This window comes from Carassius carassius, chromosome 9 (genome assembly GCF_963082965.1).
Source record: "Carassius carassius chromosome 9, fCarCar2.1, whole genome shotgun sequence".
Taxonomy (NCBI): Eukaryota; Metazoa; Chordata; class Actinopteri; order Cypriniformes; family Cyprinidae; genus Carassius; species Carassius carassius.
The window spans coordinates 9,806,685-9,833,221 of NC_081763.1; the positions used below are offsets into that span (position 1 = coordinate 9,806,685).

Here is a 26,537-nt window from a genome sequence, read left to right on the forward strand (position 1 = left end):
TTCCTTTGCTGAACAAACGGGATGCTGTTAAACAATGTGCGCACTTTATCCCGCATATCCTCGTTTTCAATCCTGTCAAATATGACTGATTCTGACAGAATGATCAAATTTAGCACTCTTAGGGAAATATGATAATGTTTTGTAATTATCATTTAAATCTGACTCATTTTCAAATTGATTGTCTTAAATAAACATCTCAAAAAAATCTGAATATGACTTTTTATGATGAAACAGCATCATTTTCATATGTGTTTTCTGCAGAGGACACCAGGACAAGCATCATGTTAACCAGACATCTTGGGAGAGACACAACAAGTCAAAAGGGAAAGAATATTATAGATCAATATTCCTATGAAATATGAGATAGTCTTATGAAAATGTTGCCAAGTTATTACTCCCATTATTACACTTATTTTTCATTAATATGCAAGAACACATTGATATGCAAATGTGTATAGATACATTGTATAAAATGGGAAAACCAATTTATGGACATTTTACACACATATTCCATAAAGTGCATCAGTAAGTATATCAAATCATTCTGTTATTTCTTTCATAACATAGTTGAGAATCATCTTTGTTCAAAGTCTGGCTAAAAAAGACCTGAAACCTAAAAACTGATTGGTGAATGAAAAAATAAAACTTTGTTTTTGCCTATACATGCCTTTTAATGTCTATTTATGTTTTTGAATAACGTAGTCCTGGCCTCCTCTACAAAAGACATAGAATAAAATATGAATAAAAATAAATAAAAAATTTCTCCATTTGTCTCTTATGCTCCAACCAATGTAATGACAAAGACAAATTCAATTAAATTCAATTAATTCACAAACTTGTTTTCTGGTTCTCAGGAGGCTATGCATTATGTAGAATACAAGTTCCACAACAATGCAGTGGGTAATGACAAGTATACACGATAGAATTGACACAATGAAACTGTGGAAGTTATTTCCAGTCATATTCAGACACTCTTTATGTTTGAACAGAAGATGGGGCTATGCTGCAACCTATTGGACATTATTGAGCTCAGTTTCGTGTAATGACACAACTCGTCCACCAGGGGCAGGCGGAAGCTGAACTCAAAGAGGAAACGGAAACAAACAGAAAATACAGCGATTTTTCACCATTTCAAGTCGGACTAGGTACAAGAGCTCAGCCTAATCAACGATTAAAGAGCAATTAGAGTGGATTCCGAGTTCTTTGAAACGAGAGAGCGAGTGTTGGCCCTCACAGTTGTTCTCAAGAGTGAGTATGTGACACTACAGCTGTTCTCTGTCTGCCAGCGTCAGTGTTTTTATCCTCGTTAACATCAGCAAAGGCCATAAGGCCTCGGTGCTCTTCTGTACATTACCACTATTCGCTATTGTTTATGGTAGTGAAGTCATGGATTTTATGCTTCTAGGCATGTTGACAAAAAAAGCTGACAGAAGAAACTCAGTCTCGTGTTGTTTATAAAAGTTATTTGACGAGATTTTTAAACAAGAGCCTTTGGAACTGTACAATGTTTTTGTTTAAACTATTAATAGAAATACTTGAACAGCTTTAATATAATATTTAGACTTTGAAATTGAGTTTTATGTTGCGTTGCTCTATATATATATATATATATATATATATATATATATATATATATATATATATATATATAATGTTAAACAATGTCACTCATTTCCGTTTTAAGTTAATATTTATTTTCTATGAATGTTGTTAACATTATATGGTTCTGTTGTATGATGGTAAGTCTTTGTTTCAAGATTCAAGTAGCGTTAGATAATAAACGTCGTTGTCAAATGCTGCCTGTTGAATTGCAGTAACGTTACTCTATAAGATAACAATATGATTAAAAGGTACGATAATACAGTTGCATGCTTTAAATAACATCCAAAGCATTTCCGGTGTCATTTACGCAATTTTCTCCGCTAGAAATCCGATATCGTTAATACATTACAGCTCGTCTATACGTTGACTCATGTCTGCGCAATTATTGATATTTACTAAAAATCTACTAATATTCTGTGGACGTTCTAAAGCTCTATGACGTGATCGAGCTGTGGGTTCGCGAACGCTGCGAAATTCTGACCGTTTATTGGTCGAGCAACTGACGGAGCGAAGCCAATTGGGTGTTGACGCCCCTTCTCGGGCTTTGATTGGCTGACGCCGTTTCGACGCGCTAATCTGATTGGACGGTCCGCTCTAGCAGCGGCGCGTAATTGGCCGCTTGAGACGTCAAGCAGACGGGTTTCCTTCCTCTATAGGGAGCGTTTGCTTTTTAATGCCAGTTGTATCGCGGGGCGCGGCCCATTGAACAATCTAGAACACTAGATCAACACTATCGAGCCCTCTCGGATTTTCTGAAAGACTGAAAGTGTTTTGTTCTCAGGTTTCTCGCCGTGGTCTTTATGTGAGGATCGCGACGGGAGGAGAGAGAGAGAGGCAGGTGGAGATCATTGTGTCTTCTTGGATCTGTGCTCATCATCGCTGTTGAGTTGTCATTGTCTGGTCCTCTGGTCCACAACAGAGATAAAACCTGCACTAGGAGGCATCTTCCACTGCTTTGAACCTAACCACACAGGTGTCCGTCAGGCTGAATCATGGAGGCCATAGCCAAGTATGATTTCAAAGCAACTGCAGATGATGAGCTGAGTTTTAAACGTGGGGAAATATTGAAGGTAAGTCATGATTATTTGAATGTGTGTTAATATAGATCCACGTGAGCACGTAACGTTAGTCGGGGCTTTTTATCTTGATCAGAATGTTTGTAAGTGCTTTATAGACTCATTACTAATTAACTACTGTAACAGTACTTACAGGCTATATTGCATCTGGACCATTTGTTTTGTTAGTTATTGATTAATTTTATTGTTTGGCCTTCTGTTCATATGACAGGAAAATGATTTGCTGTTTTGTGAAGTCGGATGAATGATTATGGTTTTGTGAATAAGGAAGTACTTTAAAAGTGTGTATATATATTTATTTTAGAAGATATTATTGTCTAAAGTGACTTTTGTCTAAAGGGGATTTTCCATAAAGCAGTTTATCGCGATCAGCATTTGAAATGAAGCATTTTACAGCATTTGTAAATCATGAACAAAAAGCAGTTTGTTGATTTTCTAGGACAAGTTCCTGTTTATTTCAAGATATTTCTCACTTCTAATAGGTTTCCCCCCAAAATTAATATTGCATATTTATGAACTCGCCTTCATGTCGTTCCTTCTGGAAAACACTGAAACATTTTTCTAAATATCTTCTTTTGTTTTCTGCAGAAGAACGAAAGCAGAAGAAATATGGTTTTTGAAATGACGAGCGCAAGTAAATCACGACACAGTTAAATTTTTCTTACTGTGTTTTGAAATGTGTCTGTAAGATTACATTAGCGCACACTGACATCCTTTCTTAATTTTTGCTGATCGCGGGTCACATTAATTCAGCTTTGTCTTTAAAAACTGTTGAACCCTGTCAACAAACGCTGAGAAATGTCATCGTTTCGTAAAGGACTTTATAGTGTTCAGCATTTAAGATTGAAAAAAGCATTTGTAGGTATGAGTGCAGAAATCATGAACAAAAAGCCATTCGTTGATTTCAAGTTCCTGTTCAAGATCTTTTTGTCATTATTTCCTCACTTCTAATATCTGTTTTGTGATATCACTGCAGGTTCTTCCGTCCAACCAGCAGCTTCTCAGTATGAGCATTTACGCAAGCACATACTTTCTCTTTCCTCTTGCGTCTGAATGCTAATCTCAAGCACAACATCTGTTAATCTGGCCAGACCTCACAGTTGTATGTCGCTGTCCAGTTTATGTAAAGCTGCGATCTTTCCTTCTCTCCCTAAGGAGAGTTCAAGCCGGCCCTCTTTGAGCTGGATTGCAACATATCAGCTGTGCGGAGGAAAGGGCTTGTACTCAAGTGTTCGGAGATTTAAATGCAATTATTCTAATCTCTCAGGTTGAATTTGAGGTCATCTTTCATGCATCATGCATGCATAAGCCTGTCATAAGCACGTCAACAGCATCATTCCTTTGATTTGATTAGCGGCCGAGATTATCATCAGGTCTTTGTCTTTGCAATGGGACGGGAGAGGCTCTAAATGAACCACGTCCTGAAGTAGTCTGGAGAAAAACCGGCAGGATTATGGTGTTCCTTTGGTCCTCTATGGGATTTTTTGTCCTCGATTTCAGATTATAGTGTTGGATAATGCATGCAGAACAGAAGTGTAGTTATGAATAATGCAACAAGCAATCATGTGTGTGTTTTACATAGCATATAGCCCGCTTGTATTAAGATGCCTATCTGACTTTATTTTGTGAGTAGGAAACTGTCTACGCAAGCTACTTCACCCAAAAATTAACATTGCGTCTTTGTGTACTCGCCCTCATGTTGTGTCAAACCTGTATTTTATTTTTTTTTCCTGTGGAATGCAAAAGAAGATATTTTGAAGAAGGTTTCTGTTGTTTTTGTCCATGCAGTGAACGTCAGTGGGTCCACTAACACTTTCTAAACTTTTTTTTTTCTGACAAAAGAACAGAGTTTCTGCAGGATTTATAAAGAGGCAGGGTTTTATTTATAGTCCTTTTTAAGACAAGTAAAGAAATCTAAGTAAAGAACTGAATGGATTCAGTACATTAGTAACTAAATGTCTTGTAATATCAATGCTTTAAAAGTTGGAAAGAATTTCCAATAGATCTCTATTACTTTTTACATTTATTTTAGCTGTGCTCCCAATCTCCAAATGGGGAAATAACTTCTTCTGGTCCTCTGCAAAAACTGCAAAAAAAGTAACGTTCTTCTTTGTCTTGGTTTCTTAAATCAAGATATATTTACTTGAGAAGCAAAGTGACATAAACTGTCTTGTTTACTGAGAAACTGATCAAAATGAATTGAGTTTATGATAAAAACAAGAACAAATATATGGCAGTGGGCTCAGGAAACTCAGAAATCTTAATTTGAAGGGATGACAAGTTCTAATTCCCCATTGACAGATATCTGTTCCCACTCGAAGCATAAACTCTATTTTTTCCTTCATATCTTAAATTTTCATCTCAAGTTAATGTATCTTGATTTAAGGGGAAAAAAACAAAGAAAAATGTAATGCTATGACTTTATGAATAAGATGTTCTGCTCTGATTTCTTGACCAGCTTAGACCTTAATTTGTGGAAGGGCGAATCCAGACTTTTTAAGACCCTTAGAAACCCTGAAGAAAGAGTTTGGAATGACATGAGGGTGAAATTTTGGGGTGAATTCTTCCTTAAATGTTTTGAAATGCATCAGGAAGAAAGCACACTAATATAAACCCTGCTGATCATTGACACAATTAACTTTATCTTTAAAAACACGGTTTGCTCAGCCTCGTCAGCGAGGAGTTCTGGATCTCTCTGACATGTTTTATTAGTGTTTATGAGCTAGTTCACACGAACCCAACAGCTATTGCAGTTTGGTGTTTGTTGGAACATTGTGCAGTAAACATCAAGTTACTTTATCGTTACAAACGTCATGAGTTTAGGACACTTACTGGCTCCGAATGCCTCCACTTCCTAGTCTTCTTTTTCAGTCTAATGAAATGTCCAAAGAGGAGCTTGTCAACACGTTCTTGTCAAGATGTTTAGTGCTGTGCGCTCTGATTTTTATAAGGAAGTGATTCTTCAAAGCATGCAAAAAATGGACCATAAGTCAAATATCCAGAAGCGAGAAGCTATCTTTAATATCCTCTGTCAGCGTTATATTTGAACTAGATTTTCATTCTGAGATGAAATGCGTGTGGTGTGGTGTTTGCACATGCAGAAATCACCACCACAGTTCAGCAGTGTTCTTGGTGGTTGTCAAGGTGATGCTTTTCTGTTGCTAAGGTCCTCTGGGTGGGTTTTTAGTACATCTGCTATGTAGGCTTTAGTGTGGTGAAGTCTGTGTTTATGCAAAGTGCCTCCGACTTCTGTACCTGATGATTGCTGTTCATCTCTTTCTTTAAGAACTTCTCTATCTTTGAGCTTATCAGCCTCTCATGTAAAAAATATGAAATCTAGCATAATATCCACGTCTGGGAATGGCGGTGATGTAGAAAACCCGCAGGTTATCTGTTGGTCTGTAGAGCTGGACCGACCCTTATCACTGTGCCCTAATTTCTTTCAAACTGAGGTTTCAGTGGCGAACGAGCTCAAGTGGTCTTTTATTGGTCTCTGTTATATTGCATAAGAGTTTTTCAATGTGGTGTTTTTATCAAGAAAAAAATAAAATATAACAATATCGTCAAATTAAAAAAAAATAATAATATATATATTATTTGCCTGCTGCCACAATAAGAGGAACAGCCCGGTTTTTCTTTTTAATGTACTTATTATTAGTAAGGTAAGTGTTGTATCCTCTCATTTTCACTTTCCTCTACTTGTTTCTCTTTTTATAGCTGATTGGATGGCAGAATGATTTTCTTAAATGGACAACAGTGGCTGTTCTTGTAATATATTGCAGATTAAACATTGATTGGCTGATAGCTGTCGCTGAAAGGCCAAGCGTTTTTGAATTGCCCTTTTCATTCACTCTATTAATTTCCTCCGTGGAGGCTGATTGAGCAGGACTGCTCGGTTTATTGGCTGTCTCATGTTTGATGAGATGGAGAGGGAGTCAAAATGTTTGCCCGAGGGGTCGTTGTCCCGCTGACACAAATGGGCCGAAGAGTTTGCACTGCTGTTGAAAAACACCCAGTGGCTGTCTGCAAGTCTTCCTGGGATAGAAGCGCTCTTAAATGAGTCATTATGCTCCAGACTCTTTATTCTAGAAATAACCTGGAACATTTGCTCCAAAAGGAATAGAGAAGGAAGAGAGTTTATTGCTGTAATCTTGAGTGATTCAAAATGCAATACAGCAGAGATAAAGGTTGCACTGAGAAGTTAACCCTAAGTGTTAAAGTTCAGCACGGAACTTGTCCTGCATTTTGTGTTGCAAACATGAACGATACTTAAATTTGTGTGTTGAAAACCGTTTTTAGAAATTGAAATGAACCTAAAATAAAATGTAAATAGCAGATTAAAAACAAATATTAGAAATGTTGCCTTAGAAATGAAATAAAATTAAATACATTTGTTGAATTACTAAAATTGCTAATACAAAAAAAAAAAATATATATATATATATATAAACTTAATTTTTTTTTTAAATACACCACACAAAATGTTTTCCTTGAATAAACATATGCACAATTGACTTAAAAAATATATATAATATAAAAATATATAAAACTAATAAAAAAACGAATAAAACTGATAATATAACATTTTATTCAAAATATGAATAAATGCTATATAGTAAAGTATAAATGAGTGTATATAGTAAAGTAAAAAGTGTATACATCAACATTACGTGTAGTGCTGGGCGGTTTGACCAAAAATGTATATGACGATTTTTTTCAAAATTATGCCGGTTTTCCGGTTTATGGTTTTTTTTTTTCCATGCATAATCAGGTGTACAATGCATCTTCTGCTGCTTGATATTCCAAGATGTGCTTGCGGCTAAGGTGCTAGAGCAAATTGTTCGTGTTGCCGCCTTTGGCGACAATTTTAGCCCGACAGCACTTGCATAAAATGGATGTTTGGTTGACGTCGGATTTTTGGAAACCAAAAACCCTCCAAACAACAGACCAGGCTCCTCTTTTTGGCTGTAACGCCTGTTTCACACATAATCTGCCTGGGGTGCATATGCAGTCCACAGCACGGACTCATTGTGCTTTCACACAGGACGTGTTTGCAGTCCGCTACTGATCCGCGTCTGTTTAGTCCACAAACATAACATTTGTTCATTGTTTTGATTTCATATCATGTGAAAAAAAAATTATATATATATATTAGTCTTTTATCACAGAACAGTAACAATCTTTCATATAGACATTAGTTTAAACTCAATAAATATAAACAACGCATTATTCATGCATTTTACTTCTAGGTTTGTATAATAAGCTGCTCAAGCAAGCGGCAAAACATTTAAACACAATAATTAGCCTACTTTTCTTGTTAAAATATTTAAAATTAAAACACCACAGACAGAAACAGTCTCGTGCATTTTGCATTTAAATCTTTATCCCAAGCAATCCCACGGGTCTTAATGAACTTTGTTTTTCTGCTTCCATTAAAGTGAACATATATATTGTTATCCTTGTTTATCTAAAAGTGCCCTTTTTCTTGTTTTAAACCTAGCCAAAAACCCATGTGTTGCGTGTGAAACACGGTAGGCTTTAATTAGTATACATTTATTGTGAAATGACTGCGTTTCGATGTCAATCCATGTTAATTTTTCCCACGAACAATGCGCTTTCACTTTAATTCAGCGTCTGCAGCACAGCAAAAATAGACTCAGTACGTTAACAATCGCTGCACTGCTGCAGAGCACCGCTCCTTGAACGCACTGTAGACCGCAACCTCGTGCAGCTGGAATCCGTTAATACACACTGCAGACGGAGTATGTGTGAAACGGGTGTTATAAAGTAACACCAGAGCACTGCTGAGTTTACCCTCACCACGCCTCGCAGTCGCTGTTTAGAAGTGCAACATTGTAAAGGGTCCGTCTGAAACAGTGTCCCGCGGCGCAGCATTAAATACACCAGTATGGCAGTATATTCAAAATTAATATCATTAACGAAAATATACACCGGTTCTCGGTATGAACTGTATACCGCCCAGCACTAATTACGTGTATATAATACATTGCCACAATACATTTTAATATTGTTATCAATATATTCCTAATTCATGCTGTGCTTTTGTTATCTAATGACTTTCTAATGAATTTTCCTGTTGGGCCAAAAGGCTGAAATAAAACGATGATTAAAGCCTGATTCTGTGTTTTATTGTTAGTAATTGGAGTCTGTCGGTTTGATCGTTAACACTATCACTTGTTCTCTAATCAGGGGTTAAACTGCTGCCTTTAAAACACGCTCAGAGGATTTTAAATGAGTCAGGTGTCAAAAGTCAGTCACAGGTTTACTAATGAGTTGTTGCAGATGTTGTCTGTTAACCTGGCAGACATATTTTTGGGGGTGTCATTTTATTCATCCACATAGTTTCGGTTTCTCCCTCGTGAATAAAGAAACGTTTCAGCAGCTGCCATTCAGCGTCCCTTGAGTTTGACCCCTGATGACCTCTCAAAGCTGCCGCACGCTTTATGAACAGTGCGCTAATGTCTGTCATTTGCTCTTGACATAGTTTGGTTTATCTGTCGGGACATTTGCCTCTAGCTGTGGAAATGAGCTAAAGTAATCACTGAATTTATAATAAAGTACCGTTTGCTGATGCCGCAATAGACTGACATCAATACCCTACACTTACTTTCAAGTGGTGAATCTTGCTTTCCTGCTTCATCCGTCTCTCTCTCTCTCTTTCCTCCCAGACTGTGACACATGCTCTGATCTTTTCCTTGAGATGAGTCAGTAGAGGCCAACATGATTTAACAGGCCCATGCTCCATTGCCCTCGGCCTCTAGTCAAGCTGAATTTAGCATGTCCGCTATTAGAGTCGATGGCTTCCCTCTCAGTTCATCTGCTCTTGTCTGCTCTGCTAGGAAGCTAAGAGTATAATTGGGGTACAAGCACACACACATCTAAAAAACTCTCACTTGCCTCGATTTGCTCTGACAAAACAACCAGAAGTCATTGGTTTTCAACCTTTGGTGGTGTGTTGACAAAGTTGAGCAGAGTTAAACATTACGCAGATGAGCAGCAATGCAACGTGGGTTAGGGGTGGATGGATACTAAAATGTTGGCTTCTGTGCAGTTCCAGCCCGTGGCATTAAATCAATACCTCAGGCAAAATATCTGCAAAAACAGTCTTGCGCAACCGATGAAATGAAACCATGAGTGTCAGTAGCTTCAGTAATGTCCTGTGCATTTTGAGGTTTTAGCAGCTTTCATCTGAATGCAGGAAAGCATGATCTCATATATATATAGGGCCTTTCGCACTGCATTAACCTTTTCATTATCCAGACTATGTCAGACTTCATACTTCAGCTCAATTTCAGTTAGCTTCTGTACTGAGTCTGAGATAGCGAACTATCTCCCAGTTTTCCTCTGGCTCCAAAATAGCCGGCCAATCAACGAACAGAGGGCGGGCTGAGAGCAGTGACGTAGAGGCCAAGCGCCGAATTTAGGATTGTAGTTTAGGTTAGGGAAATCGAAAACTGACACGGGATGCTATTCGCTCTGGTGGAGAATATCCTTGGCATTTCCAACTGAAGCCCGAACAAGAAGAGTGTTTGTTTAACATTTTGAAGGGAGGTGAAGTTGTGGCCCTACTCCCGAGTCCCGACAGGTTTTGGGAAAAATTTAATTTATCAACTGTTACCGATCGTTAGCAAGAAACTGGGGAGGCCAAAGTCCGGCAAGGCGATACTTGTGTGAACTGCCATGTTCACTCCGGTATTTCGCTCGATGGTTTTGTTTTCACAGCATTCCTGTGTTTACAGCGGAAGTTCAAGGCGGCTGAGCCGGTGAATAACACGCATCATATTCAAACTTTATGTGATTGGCTTACGGGTAACCAATGATTTTAAACTTTAGACAAGCACCCCCCACGAGAAAGAAAACGCTTGTCAATTATGCCCTTCCAGACTCTCTCTACGAAGCAAAGCAGCAGAGTTTGGTATTACCAGGCTACCTTTTCATAGTAACAGAACTAAATGTGGAGCTTCCCACTTTTGGGTGTTTTCGCACCGCTGGAACTAGGTATGATTTTAGTACCAAACTGCCTTTTTTCGAGAACCAAATTAGCTCCTACTCCGGAGCAGGGTCTAACCAGCGCAACTGATACAAACCGTGATGTAAGAATACATTAATTCGCCAGACGTGTTTGAAAACGCCCTCACCCGCCATGATTTAACACGCCATGTAACATACTGTAAACATTGTCAACTTATTTCACAAGTATGATGAACAGATATAAATATATGGATGCTGAAGTGCAGGCACTTGTGGCATATGTAGCACTGCCAGTTGTTGTTGGAGATTCTTAATACACTTTTACGTTCTTTCAATCGCTTTACGTATACGTTGACATTCCATGTCCATTATTGTGAAACCTGCGATACCCAACAAAAACACCGCTCCGATCACGGTGTCCTCCATCCTCCTGTTGTTTGTTGTTCTTCTTTGTTAACGTTGTTGAATGGTGTGCACAAATGACATTGCTTTTGACCGGCTTACATCACGTCCTAGTACACACTGTTGCGAATGCAATCCTTTAAATGGTACTGGGAAAGAGTTCACACAGAATCGTCACAGTACTTTAGTACTGTACATTTAGCTCTGGAACTAAAGCGGTGCGAAAGGCCCTAATGACGGAAAGTTCTGTCAAAGTCTGGGAAACTGTTAAAAATAGGTTCTTAATTTGCAGCTGTGGTTCCATTTAAGAACCTTTAACTTTCTTGGAAAGTCTCTGTTGCACAAAAGGTTTGTTTTAGTGAAAAGTTTTTTTATATTTTTGTTTAGATTAAATGTTCTTCAAAACAAGGAGACAAACGGTACTTTTAAGAACCGTTCAGTAAAAGGTTCATTGCGGAGCCAAAATTTGTTTTTATATGGCATTACTGTGAAAACCCTTTATGAAAACTTTATTTTTAAAATCCCTCTACAGTCACCAATTTTATCCTTTAAAACTCATCTTTGATTATCACAATGACACTTTTAGATGTTTGGTTCCTGTCGGGGGAAAATAAAATGCTGCATGCCTTAAAATGGCTTGAATATAACCCTACACCCTTACATCATTTAGTATACACGATTTATGAACATGCAAACTAGTCCCCGCCTCCACCCAGTCACACCAACTCAGACTTCCTGCTCCACTTTTACTAGTTTAACTGTAGTAAACGCTTCACAGTGGCAAATTACATTATTGGATTAATTCAGCTTTATATATTTCTACCAGATACTGATTCTGAAGAAGAAGAAGAGAGAATTATACAGGGTTGTATACAATTTTATGTACATCAGAACAACACTAGACAGACATGTAAACAATGTTTAAAACGTCATTTGTTTTTTACGACAGGGGGTCTTTAAGAGTGTTGTTTTGCATGAAATAAAGTATAAAAAAATTACACGGTTCCTGCATTTGGTTAATGCAGGAACATCAGCTATCAACCTATCATCAACATGGCAGCAGGCTTGTGGTTTCTTCCACCTGTTCTGGCATTTTCTGCAGTGTCCTAGATCTGGAGGTGGGGGCTGTTACCTCTTCAACCCAGCAGCATCCTGAACACATCATTCCTGTACAGAGCAGCTTGCATTGCAGGCGGCTTCAACGGGTTTGTTGGGCGTCAGAAATATGAAGTGAAACACGTTTTGATATTTAATTTGAATTTGATTTCTTTTTTTGCACAGGAATGCTCTTTGAAGTCTTTGTAATGAAGTAGGGGTGGGCGATATGGAAAAAATATCATATCACGGTTTCTTTTAAAAATAGCACGATTCACAGTTTTTACCACAATTCTTTGTCATGTTGGTTTTACCATTTTGCAAGTTGTCTGAGCATTACACTAATTTCCCTATTATAAAGACAAAGCCTTTCAAGGTAACAAAAAAAAGGAAAAAAAAGAAGACCAAAGGCCAAAGAGGGTGAAGATAAAAATCTTTGTTCTTATTTTTTAATAACAAAGAGTAAAGAATGACAAAGATACAACTACACACATTATACAAATAAAACAACCAGTGCTTTATTTTCAGGTACAATTTGTGTATTTAGCAGGAGCATTCAAGAAATTGAATGAAGAAATATAAAAATAAAACACTATATAAACTGATTCCTAAAGCAACTGTATAAAATGTCTTCAGTCACGAGCAGTGAGGGATTTTTCTCTTTGTGTTTTGTTGTTTTAATAACGTTAAATAGTTCACCCAAAAATAAAAATTGTCAGCTGTCTGTCAATTCTGCTATAGTGTTTTATATTTATACCACCATTTACTCACTCAAATGTGGTTTTAAACATGAATGAGTTTCTTTCTTCTTCTGAACATGAATGCTATTTTGAGGAACGTGGAAAACCAAACAGTTACTGGTCTACAGTGACTTACATAGTATTTTTTGCTGCTATCAAATTCAATATGGACCAGCAACTGTTTGGTTACCCACATTTTTCAAAACATCTTCTTTTGTGTTCAGCACAAGAAAGAAATTAATACAGGTTTGGGACAATGTGACAGTGAGTAAATAATGACTAATTAAATTTTGGGGTGATCTATCCCTTTAATGACAGTTGCATGTTTAATAGTCCTACTGTCCCTTTAAGACCTGCACACATATAATATACAGGCACGTATATGTTTTTCTCTCAACTGTTTACTTTTCATTTTAAACATGACCAACTGAGTCTACATGTAAAACTTGTGTGTTTTTACAGTATTAGCGCAAAAGATAACTTAGTTCAATAATCAGGCGCTGTTTGACAGGCTTTAGCGTGCGTGCTTCGGGTGCAGAGACAGACCAGTGCGCGAATGAAACATTTAAAAGCACATGCAAATAATGAGAGAGTAACTGTACCACTGAGTTAACACTGCTGTGAATGCATGTGGTGTTGTACAGTATACGATGGAGGCTCCAGAACTACAGCTGATAGAATGTGCACTGTAGCACCATACTACGATATTTCTTTAAAAGCAGATCGTGGAGACATTTTTATCGTCCACGATCAAAAATCGTCATATCGCACACCCCTATAATGAAGTCAGAAGCACTTCAAAGCTGTTTGTAACGGCTTAAGTAAACAAGAAATAAAAACTGTATGTAAGTTATATTGTATTACATTCCAAAATAATGCAAAACATTATAAAGAAGTATTTTAGTTTGTCTGATTCCACTAATCCTTCAAACTTAATAGTAATCAGAACAGGAGTTAGTGTATGTATGTATGTGTGTGTGTATGTATGTATATATATAATAATAATAATAATAATAATAATAATAATAATAATAATAATAAATAACAGTGGCATTCATTATAAGCAACTTTTTATAAACACCAAGCCTAAGCAAATTTATTCAAAGCGATACTGAAATTTCCAGCTTGTTGCATGTATTGCATGCTTGATATTAATTGTATTATATAAGTTGCTTTTGCAATACAAGTCTCAGCTCATTTCAGATGATTAAAAAACTACTTATTTGGAAAAAAATGTGCATAGTAATAATAATAAGATAACACTTCTCACTATTAGTTGCTTATCATGAATATAACTAGCATATTGGGTGTTTACTTATGAAGTACTCCTTAATTCCTTATTCTGTATGACCATATTCTACATCCCTCAATCCTACCCCCATACCTACACTTAAATATTAATGATCAGCAAAGTTGATAATTATTTAATTGTTAGAATTTGGACCCCAAAATAAAGTGTGACCAGTAATAGCATTATACATTAATAATAAAACATTATTGGCGTGTAACAATTCACTTTTTTCAATGCAGTTCTGACAATGCATATGCATCAATTTTGAAACCTGGATAATTGAATTGCAGATCATTTTAGTCACCATTTGATTTAAAATGCTAAAAATCGAATAAATTGCCAAATTAAAGTGTCAATCAAAGATTTTAAAATATATAAACATTTACTTTTTAATTCTAATCTATCAGATTTTAGATTTCCAGTCAATTTTGTAAATGTTGATAAAAGACATGGTTTCTACTGTGCACTTGGGGCTGGTCAGGTTATATTTATGAGGATAGGTTTGTGTAAACTCTTAGGATGATTGCTCGCTCAACAGTTTTACCTTGATTTTATCTGTGATCAATAGAGAGGCTCTTCGAAACTGATGGTGAGGCTTTGGCCTTGTGACCTACTCTGATTTAAATGTCCTTTCCTCAGCTGTCTTTGAGCAGAGCTGGATGTGATGGGGAACTGTTGGAAGCGTCTCGTTGCTTTACGTTATACTTGAGTCAGGACTGGCTGCTTGCAAACCACTTTTATGTTTGTTGGACGGATTTCATGCCACTAAGCTTTTCTGTTAATTTAGATAATGCATTTTGGCAGTGTCAATTATGCACAATTAAAAAAACCTAATTCAGCAAATAAAACTTTTTTTTTTTTTTCCTGCAGTGGGTAAAATACACCTTTTAAATGTACATTTAAACTACATTAGGTCATAGTTAGGTAATGTTGACATTCCTCTCGGCCCAAATTAACCACATCCTTTAGTTTTGGGTTGCTCTGTGAGCTGGGGTCCTGAGACTGAAGGCTTTCACGCTACAGGTGCACATATCTAAAAAATCCCCCTGAAGTAAGTCCGACACGCGGCCGTCAGTTCCTCCACTTCAGCTACTAATACTGAAGGTTGCTTATTACTGATCAGCCTCTTAGAAAGAAACTGTCATCACTTGTATCTGGAACACGGTCGGATTTTCGTCACTTCCCCTAAAACTGTCTTAAAATGTAATAAAGGGAAATGGAAAATGCCTTCTTGGGCTTAATGGAGGTTCTCTATCTTTTGCGCTGAAAGCCAAGTTTTCTTTTAAACTATTCATTACCTGTTGTGAAGAGCAGGAGCGAAAGATAAGGATATTAAGTAGTTGAGTGGCTTTGGATTGAGGCTGAAAACTCAAAGCTAGTTCTCTAAAGGTCCTAATGTTTAAAATAACACTGAGGTTAAGGACAGGAAAGAGGCGGGACGATGAAATGTTAATGTGTTCGTGTATAAGAGCGTTATGGAAGATGTTGTGCTGTTATTGAAAAGAGCCGTCCGTTCATTAAGAATTTTGGCTACTGTGATTACCTATTAAAATTAGAAACATTTTTGGTTTTGGTTTTGACCAAAGTAATTTTAGCATTTTAAGATGTATTTATAGGGGTTTTGCACAGGAAACTTATATATTCTGTAAAACAGGTGGCTAATTTTTTCCCCTTTGGCATTAATCGCTTCAAAGCTGAATTGAACAAAGCATTGAAACAGCAGATTTTTCAAAGCATGACTTTCAGATTTCCAGACCAATTTTTGTAATCCCAAAGCTGAAAATGAACCTAAAGCTGACTGTCAGTTTAAGAGAAACTTCTTATCGGTCTTGTTATTGTCAATAAGCCTTGTGTGATGTCTGCGTTTGGTGAGTTGACTTCCGTGCAACAGTCTTCTCGACCCATCTGGTTACAGACCACATTTCAGAGGCTTTTTAATGTAGATCATCATGACTGCTTGGGGCTCTCCTCTCTGAAGCAGACGTGCAGTGGTAACTGTGGCACAGCTTACCTATGTAAATGTCTTATGACTGTGCAAGTTATGATGCACTATCAATGTCTTTGGCAGTTCCTGTGATAAATTTGGTAGCAGTTTTTGTGTGGCACTAGCCAAATAAACCGCCCTGCTGGTGCTTTGATTAAATTGTTCAGCTCTTTAAACTCCCATTCTTTTGTTTTAAAATATATCAAGGTGGCCCCTACCTCAGTTTTTCCCCTCTCTTTCTTAGCTCATTTTTTAATATTCATTTGTCTGTATAATGAGTGTTTTGTAGGTCTGTTTTCTCCCCTCTTCACTCCCACTTTTCCACAGCTTTACACGCTCATTTCTGGAGTCTTTTTCAGATCTAAGGTGTGAAGGCATGATGTTTTGAAGTGGCTGTCATAATCAGATGTCATGGTGTTATCAGAATGATTTTTCGGACTTTCCCAAAAATGGACTCTCGTGGAAATTCTCAGCACAAGGCTCTTGTGGTTTTGAATCACACTGCCAGCAGAAAGGAGGAGGAACTCGTCTGGACGCACATCAGCTGAGCTCTGTTCTGATCAACTGTGCACATGTTGTAATTACATTCAGTGCTTTTGAACTTTTATTGAGATTCACTCATACACCCAGTGAATGACTTTCTACAGCATGCTTTTCATATCAGTTTTATCTCTCTCTTTTTTTTTTTTAAGTCAGTTTATTGTGGATATGTTTAGTCATGGAAAACATTTTGTGATTTATTAAAAATAAATATATGTAGACAATATGCATTCTTCTACTTTCAGTTGGCTCCAAAATGGTTTGAAATTTTACTTTTAAATATCAAATTATTTTTCTGTTTATCACTTCCTGACCCAGGCATTCTGGGAAAGAACATCAGCCTAAAGGGTGACTGAGCGTGAGCAACGCCGCCCTGGTGACATCAGCATGTGAGCTTGCAGACTTTGTTCTCACTTCCTGTTGGTGGGTACAGCTTTCACCCCAGCAACTTCCTGTCTCCGGCTCCACAGAGCTGCAGTGGAGTGCATTCGGCACACGCTTCACTCTCTAATCACGGTTCAGACATGTCCCGTCCTGCTTCAGACTCGGAACAAGTTGTTTTTTCTTTCTGATATCCTCCAGGTATTATTGGTGTTTCACGAGCTGTGCATTCATGGAATTTCTTGCCATGTTTATTCAAAGACTAGATTATTAAATATGCGGTGCATATAATTTGATTCTTTTGGTACAAGTACTTAGCTATTAGCTCAAATTGATGTAGAATTGTAAATATATTTATTTTTGATTGTACCCAGCTGAATAGTGGTATGGAAATGAATCCTTTTTTATGTATTAAGCACAGTTCATAACTGCTCCTTTAATTTGCTGTCATTAGTTTGTATGATTCGTATTTCAACCATCACACTTTCTCTAGTATCTAGTCATTAGTCACTGAAAGAGCCATATTGGTTGAGTGCTAGTGTGCATATTTATATTATACTCTTTAAATTCAGTGTTACTGTGTTTATCTGCGTTTATATGCATGCATGCTTTAGTATTTTCACAGTGGACATAATCTGTCTCTGATGTTAAAGTCGTTGAACAGCCTTTCTCGCTTTAATCTTTTCTATGTGAAGCATAGTAAAAGCTCTTGTGTGACGCATGAGTCTGTGAGCTCTGCATTAGCAAAAGCCGCTCTCATGCATTCTGCATGAATGTTTGCTGAAATGATGCATGCACTCAATTACCTTGCTGTGTTTCAAATGAGGCTCTAACCCGACTCGAGAAGAGAGTGAGTTATAGGTGGCGTCACAGATGAAGGATGAGGCTGCTGCCCTCATCAGGGCTGTTTCCAGGAGCACAGCAGTGTTATTGGCTGCCGGTATCTTTAGGGACTGAGTCATCATGGCGAGACATCCCTAGTAAGCAGTTAAGGTGACTCAAAGACGGCTCATTAAGCAACTCGTCGGCTCTTTGTGTCAAGAAACCACAGCCAGTCTCAACTAACAAGTTTCACTTTTTTTTTTTTTTTCTTTTTTTTTTTTTTACATTTTCTGAACTTGTCATACTTTGATTTTAGTCTGTTAAACTTTGTTTAGTCTGTTAAATCTCTAGAAAAATCTCTTTAATTAGGGGGAGCACACGAGCCCTTATCATAGAGACTTGTAGGGCTAGACTTTCTTTCTGAAAAGACTTTCAGACTTCATTAATTCCCTGAAATCTGAAGAAATGGATTCTCGGTGCACGAGTGCAAGTGAGCTGTAATTAATCAGCAATCACAAGTCTCCCAGCGGGAGAGCTGCGAGTCGGGATGAAAACGATTACTGCTGATCGACTCGTGCAGCAGTCTCTGATTGCTGAGCTCTGTAGTGAGTGAAAATGCTAAATGCCATTTTAAAAGTCGAGACGGACTCGTCATCATCTTCATTTAGAGTTTCCATTTTAGCATTTCCCTGTGAATGTTTTCTCCAGGGTCAGCACAAAAAGCATCGCAACTTCCCAAACAAACCCAAGTATAACAATGCCATTTACCCATAATCAGAGCCTGGTAATTGCTGTGATTTGCAGTCGTGACGTGACCTCGGCCTCTTCATCTGTAGGGTAATTCAGCGCAGTGACTTGACGTCTGAGTGCTAGTTCAGTCAATGTAGCCTCGGTAATGTGGTCAAACTTTATAATTGCGCCAGCTTCATTTAAATGGGTTTAAAATGGGTTTTGTCCATTTGTCCCACTGCCTGCAGTAATATGAGCTTTTTGAATAACATGCTGCCATCAAAAGTGCTCGATCTCTCAGCGCTTCGCTCTTTAAAGATTAAGATGAGGTGTTCTCGTGATTAGTTGATGTATGGGAGTATTGGTCAGATTGTTTAATCAAGACATTTCTCTCCATTGCTCTTTCTTCAGGAAGCATGTGCAGAACTGAACACTAGGGCTGCACGATATTGGGAAAAAAGGACATTGCGATATTTTATTTTTCTGCGATATATATTGCGATATGAAATCTAATCAATTTTCTTCTTACAAACAAAAATGGGGTGAGCTCTCTCGCTCTCTCTCTCTCTCACGCTCTCTCTCTCGCGCTCTCTCTGTCTCTGTTAGGGGTGTAACGGTACGCAAAAATCACGGTTCGGTACGTACCTTGGTTTTAAAGTCACGGTTCGGTTCATTTTCGGTACAGTAAGGGAAAGAAATGCAAACATTAAACTGCAGGTTGTTTATTACTATAAACTTTTTTTTAACAATTAGTTTTTTTATACTTTTTAATAAAATAAATAATAAAATATAATTTATAATAAAATAAAAAAACGCGAAGCAACTGACACGCAGCAGAAACGCCACGCTCACGCCACGCAGCCAGTGTGTCACCGGCCTTAGAATCAGCAGCAGTGCGGGATTTGCGCTGAACACGGAGACTTCCGCCACTTAATATGTTCGTTTGGAAACACGAAAATGTACTTATGTTCCGCAAACAAAATATTACTGAACACCAGAAGCAGCCCAGATCAGATACTCAGCTGGATGTGGTAAGTTTTTGTTTGGAAGGGTGACTGTGTTCAGATTGCGTCCCAGGATCAGGCCTGAGGTACTGGGTTGAGACAGATGACCTCGTATGGCTAAATGTATTCATTTTTTATTAAGTCTGTCTTTGATCCGTTCCCTTTCACTGGCTGTGATGTTAAAATGTCATGCTGAGTCTTTGAGCGAGTGTTTAACAGCCTGACAGCGGCCGTCCAGTCAGGCATAAGCAGAGGCTGACACTATACTGGTGTCTTTGTGAAAGCGGACGCTGGGATGAAAAGAAACCTTGTTGTAGTGCACATCAACGTCTGTGGTGGTGCAGCGTGCCCTGACCCTTTGTGAAGTCGTGGATGGCAGTGTTGATAACCGCACTTGGCTCACATAACAAAGCTCATTTCCTGCTTCCATGTCACCATTATCTGAATCTTAATTTTAATTTGCTTCAGCAAGCATCACTTTTATTATTGCCCATGCTTTGGGTCAACCCCAAGCATTAAACGCTGTGACGTGGTGGTTGGTTGCCACTGCCACCGGCGTCACGCACTCTAGAACAAGCATAAGGTTTGTATACAAGTATAATAACAGTAGTAGTTGCAAATTATTTTATTAAGAATATAAGTTTATGGTAATTCACAAATGACCTCAAACGCCATACACAGCATTTCCTTTAGATTGGCAGGTTTAAGCGCAGGAAAATACAGTTTATGCATTCAGCAAATTAACTTTCTTTTGGGCGATGGACCTTATTGGGAAACCAAATACTATATTGCTGTGTTTGTACAAGTTCTCCTGATCGCAGACGCCTGGCTGGTCAGGTTTGGTGAGGCTTTCTCCAAACTGGCCAAATATAAACGAGACCGCTACTTTCTTGTTTAACTGTATTATTTCGCGCCGGCACTTTGTGCTTGCAATTGAAGAGCATGCACTGCGAGCACAGGACCGTAGCACAGCGTGGCGCTGAAGTGAAAAATAGCACGCGTCTGAAACGTCTCTTGTTCTCAGTCAACCTGCAACTGAATAAAAGCACCTTAGAAGCAGCAGTTGTGAGTGGAGTGGCCAACCCTAGCCCAGCCCCTGCGTTAATTGCTTTAAATATTTTTAAGCGTTAAATTGAAAAAATGAATCGCCTGTGCTAACGTGCTAATTTTGACACCACTAATATATATTAATTATATATAGGCCTATACATTTATATCAACACAGCACCACCATCACAGTCCTATTTAATTTGAGAATTTATTGCATTTTATTTTTGTATATTTTTATTCATTTTTTTTATTACTATTTTAATATAATACTTAGGGTTAACTCTAAATATTAAACTTTAGAATTTCTAATTCAATATTTTTTAATTTTTTTTTAATTTAGATTTTTATTTTTGTTAGTTTACTAGATTTAGATCATTTTATTGTTTTAATTAGTTTGTTTTAATTAGTTTCTTTACATTGATGTTTTAGTTTTTATATTTAGGACAATGTGTTGTTCATAAGAAGTTGGCATAGTATTTAGCCGTTTAATGTTCCTGAATTGATCGCTTTTTGGGGGGATGGTCCACACACCACATTAATCCACACATTGAGAGAATCTACTGCCTTCATGCTTCGCAGTCCTCTCAGGATTGCATTGCTGCTTCTCTGTCAGTCTGTGAAAACTTCAGCCGTTACCCTCATCTGATGACATCAAATTGACCGCAAATGCGTAATTTCCAGCAGCCTTCTTATTCCAAACCATTGCCTCATTGAAACTGATTCAAGTAGAGGTCGTTGCGGTGCATTGTGGGTATCCTGATATGTCTTCTCATCTCAGACTGTGAAGCAACGGCTGTGGTTGGAGCAGAAGGCCACGACAGCTGTGGATGAGATTATCTCTGCCACACAAAACGAAAGCACCATTACTGTTGCGCCATAGTCTGATTAAAAGCGAGCTGAGCGCTGACAATGGATAGAGATTGTGTTTGTAAATGAGATAGAAAGTGTAGGCCGTGTAGAACGCTTGTGTCCACTGATAAAACTGCCAGCAAAACAAATCGTTCTCTTTCTCTCTGATGAGATGCTTCATGTTCAGCTGTGTGTATTGGGTGAAAAAAATATTACGGGTATTGAGTGACCGAGTTTTTTCAGTTAGATCTGAAATAAGTGACTTCATAAGGGGAGGAGTTAAAAGAGCCAATCACGTTTGTTTACCCTTGCATGTTCATTATCTCAACTAAAATACTGGGCTAAGAAAGCACAAATACCATTTTTGTCAGATTATTTTCCGAATTTGAAATCTGCTAAATGCAGTGATCTTAACCTACTTGTTGCAGTATACATCATTTCAAAATATAAAAATATAATTTTTTTTTTTATTTATAAGCTATACATTGGTTGACCACTTAACCACATCTTGTTTCGGTTGTAGCCACTTGTATTACATTGACTGCTTTTAACAAGTAAATGAGCAAAGTTTCTTTTTATTTTCTTACTACACTTTTAGTTAGACTTTTCATTGTATTTTTGCGGTAACTTGGTTTGTACTGGGCGGTAAGTTACTGTAACTACTTCTTTACAGTATCTTACCGCAAGTTCATTTTACAGTATGATGGCTTTACTGTATTTTAGTTTTACAGTATAACAATATTAAAGTAATTTTACTTTATCTACTGTTCATTTATATAAAAAAAGAATTACAGCAAGACCAAAAACATCATAAGTCGACTGTTATGATGGACAGATATTATTTAAATATGTCAGTTGTCACATATTTGTAAAGAAAATAATACTGGCAATTAGGAAAAAGTAAATGAGCTGGAGTGGCTGTGCAGCGCAGCAGAAATAGAAAAGGCATGTTTATCAACTAAACGCATCAAGAAGTGGCACGACTGACGCTTGACATCTCCACTGATTATAATTGGCACGATCTAATTTTGATCTGTCACAATGTAGGCGTAGTGTTATTTCTGTGTGTGAGAAGTGCAAGTAATGATAAGCTCCCAGCATTGGTATTTGAAAAACACAGGCATTTTGTTAAATGTCTTTGTTTTGTAGTGACATTCAGAACTTGATTGGGGGATAAACTGCTTGCTTTTGCATTTTCCATAAAAAGTGCACCATATGCAATATTGTGTGCAGATATTTGCAGTATCGTCAGTGAAATTATAAACTTTTGTGTATTTAATAATCATAGCAAAGACTTTGAGTAACCTTTGAGTGTATAAATATCGGTTTTCAACGTCCACTTTGTAACATTGTTGCTATTCTCTCCAAAGTCTTCTGGAAAGGGGCTTTGAGGTTTTGTAACAAATGCCATTTAGTTACTCTCAGTCTGAGGATAGTCTGCCTTTATGTTGACAGAAAATCTCAAACAAAAGAGATCTCATGCTTTTGCGTAGAAATGTTGAAGCTTAATGGCAGTTATGCAAGAACACTTGTGTAGTTCCCATGATGCACTTTTTAGGTTACTTTCATTTCCTCTCTACGATCATTCTCTCTCAGACGAGCGACTGAGGCCACTTCCATGAAGCTTGTTGGCTTGATGCTCGTTCACTCATAATCTTCCATATTGTTTCATTTGCAGCTGGTCCAGAAACTTAAGATCGAAGTATTTCACTTGTGTGAACACACTCTGTTCTTGCTATTATATTAAATGAAGCTTTGCAGTATTACAATACAACCATTTGGCCCCTAGACCTTTACACAGTCTTTCTTGATCTTGTGAACTTCTGCTCTTGGTCTTCTTGTTTTCTGGCCACTTGTCTAACAGGAAAAACTGAATTTGCAAAAGAGTTTAATAATGCACCTATCCATTTAGATGTCTACACTCGAGTCTTTCCTGTAAATATATATATTTTTATTTTAAATGAAAGTTTTAAATCAAATCACTTTATATGCACTACAGTTTTGGCTTATGATTAGATTTTCACCCTTTGTTGCTTTTTGTCTTTTTTTTTTGTCTGAGGCCTTTATTATGTATTATTTATTTATGCATTAGAGTAAGAAGGCTATTGAGAATTACTGGAGGGATTTTTGTTGTTTAATTGTTATTAAAATAGTGAAAATCAGAACTTAAGTTTGATATCATTTTAAAAGCATTATCCTAGGTTGTAGTATGAAAGGCTTCATTGAAGTCACTCTAAGGTCATGCGTGAGAAACATGTTTGTTGTGCGTGTGGTTGGGTAAATGATCTGATCCAAACATGAGGCAGCCAGTTAGCGAGATTGCGCGCTCTCTCTCTCTCTAAATAAATAATTGATGGCCATCTCTAGCTTTCACTCCAGATTGAAGCCGCTGAGTGGATGGTGTCAATCTCGTCGTTGTCTTTTGGGTTTAGCTGAGAGCTGTTAGCGCCCGGTTCTGTTTTAAGTATGCATCAGGGAGAGGAGTGCACGATCAATTCTCTCTGTATTTCTCCATGTGGGTTTGTTGCTGCACTGAAAGTGTCCCGTGAACCGCCCAACACGTCTTGTTTTCTCATCTTTTGCATGTGCACCCACTTAATTCCAGCTTTGAACACGGCAAATTGTATGCATGAGTCAAAAAACGACAAACATTGTTTGCAAAAATAGTATGATGTTTCCTGGGCTTTTTTTTATGTTAGTAGTATTGCAGAAAATAGTCAGAGATTGCATTAGTCAAAAATAACTTTTATTTTACATCTTAAAATGTGATTTGAAATTATCTGACAATGTTTAAACATTCGTTCGGTAAAAAGCTTGCATGTATGAAAACTGCCATATTTCTCACAGGTATAATTCGGCCTTCAACGAGACTGTTATACTAGTTGGATGGTAGATAGTTTTTCTCAATTCTTCACAAGCAAAAATATCAAGTAAAAGTGAACCACAAAGGTGCTAACCAGTTGCTTAAACCTCATATAGAAACCACTGCCATCATTTTCTGTGATCATGTTGCCATATAGAGTGAAAATGGGCATCAGGTTGGACATTTAGTGGTGGTTTCCAGATGATTGTAACCCATTTTTGGTCAACTGTCCATCCCTTGTCATCAGACGGTCTCGTTCTGTCCATTTCCTTTGGTTGTCTACCCATCAATCTTTGCAGCGGAAGGATGTTGCATGCTCTGTTTCCTCCAAACCGCAGTTTTGAGTCTGTTTTCTGGCAGACATATGGTCCTCCACCTTCCCTCCCACATTTGACTGCTATTGAAAAAAGCACTGTGTTGATTAATTCAAATGTAATGCTTTGCAGCGATTACATTTTTTATAAATCAAGGAAACACAATTTTGAGTAGAAATATTACCAAACGTAAGAATTAGACACTTCGACAATGTGCCAATGTTAACAGTAAAGAGATTCATGAATGAGACGCAACAGTGGAAAAGCAGCGCAATTGAATGAAAACCTGTAAAGAACTACTACTGTATGTCTGATATTTCATGTTTGCATCATGGTGACAGCAGGTTGAGAGCTGCTGTTTATGGTTTTTTACTGGTGTTATTTCAGTCATTTTGAATCTGAATAACCTTGACTTTCAAAAAAAAATTTAAAGCACTTTCCTCCTATATTCCTTTTGTTTCTGAACATATATATGGATGTAGGACAAGTTTGTACTATATGTAATTGTAGTTCATTGATCTTGTTTGTAAAGATATTCAACAGGTGATTTGTTTAACATGTACATCATGTTGACAACTTCATGTGTGCTGCACTTGGAATAGAAATGTTTTTAACTAGAGGGTTAATGATGAAAAATGACTTGAATCATGTTGTAGTTACATTTTCAAGTTGAAAATCGTAAAAATCAAGAATCGGTCAAATGGTCAAAAAAAAAAAAATCGATTTGGGTTTTTTGGTTTTTTTTGCCATATCGGCTGGCCCTACCAAATTTATTTTTTTTTCTTTTTGGTAGCATTTTTGCATTTTGAGGACTTTGTTTTCTTGGTGTTTTCTCTGAATTTATTTTTCAAAAGCATTGTTTATAGACATTGACAAAAACTATTCATTTTCAAATTTTGATGTTTAAATTAAGAGCCGCGGTACAAGTCAAAGATGAAACTGTTTTTCATGCGCTTTGCATGAGTTTCTGATCTGTGGAATCTGTGAGTATGTTATACGTTGCACCTTTAATCAGAGGGATGTGGTTCTCTAAAACCTAAACAGAAAAAGCATCAATCTACATAAATATTTAGCATCCAATCAGATTTCAACACCTCACCCCACTTCATGTTCACATGTAGGGATGCTAAAATTAGATAAGATGACCAGAATGCAGGTGGCTTGCACTGGGTGTTAGCATGACTACTCTTGCATTACACTTTCACACAGATGTTTGAAATCTTCAATGCTGGTCTGATGTTTCACTTTTTTGATGGTGGTCTTGATTAAAACGACTTGTGTGCTTGTGATAATTAGTCATGTTTAATCGATCTTCTCTTTTATTGGCAGGTATTAAATGAAGAGTGTGATCAGAACTGGTATAAAGCAGAACTAAATGGCAAAGACGGTTTCATTCCTAAAAACTACATCGAGATGAAGGCGCATCCGTAAGTATGCTAAGACACTTCAGCCACCACAACCTGACTTCTGTTTACTCCTCTTGCTATAAAACATAAGATCATTTACAGCTTTAAAGATGAAGTGTGTGTCATGTCTGTCACCAAAGCAAATGACACACAGTTCCCCTTTTTCCACCTTGAGAAATATTGCTTGTTTGTTTTTAGTCAGAATCACTTTTCTTTATAATTGTCTAAGTGACTTTGCTGAATCATGTGTCATGATTCAAACTCCATCCAACACCTCTCTGACATGACGTCTCTTCCCTAATGAAGGAGAAGCTCCTGTGATGTGCTTTCCTTCATTGCACACATCTGTAGTCTTTACGACTCTGCCAGTTTTATCGAAGAGCTTAACTAGAATCAT

The 26,537-nt window shown here is 37.4% G+C and overlaps 1 protein-coding gene across 4 annotated transcripts in view; it reads left to right on the forward strand.

Moving 5' to 3' along the window:
* Positions 1-1,092: 1,092 nt before the first annotated feature.
* LOC132148888 (growth factor receptor-bound protein 2-like) overlaps positions 1,093-26,537 on the forward strand; it is a 31,504-nt gene continuing 6,059 nt past the window's right edge. The window contains exons 1-4 of one of the 4 annotated variants that reach the window (XM_059557655.1): positions 1,093-1,248; positions 2,384-2,440; positions 2,522-2,672; positions 26,064-26,161. In XM_059557655.1, the coding sequence (XP_059413638.1) occupies positions 2,595-2,672; positions 26,064-26,161 (176 nt within the window). In that variant the 5' untranslated portion in view covers positions 1,093-1,248; positions 2,384-2,440; positions 2,522-2,594. Of the gene's footprint in view, positions 1,249-2,284; positions 2,673-26,063; positions 26,162-26,537 lie in introns of those variants that run through there. The other 3 variants (XM_059557654.1, XM_059557657.1, XM_059557656.1) reach the window with 3 other exon arrangements.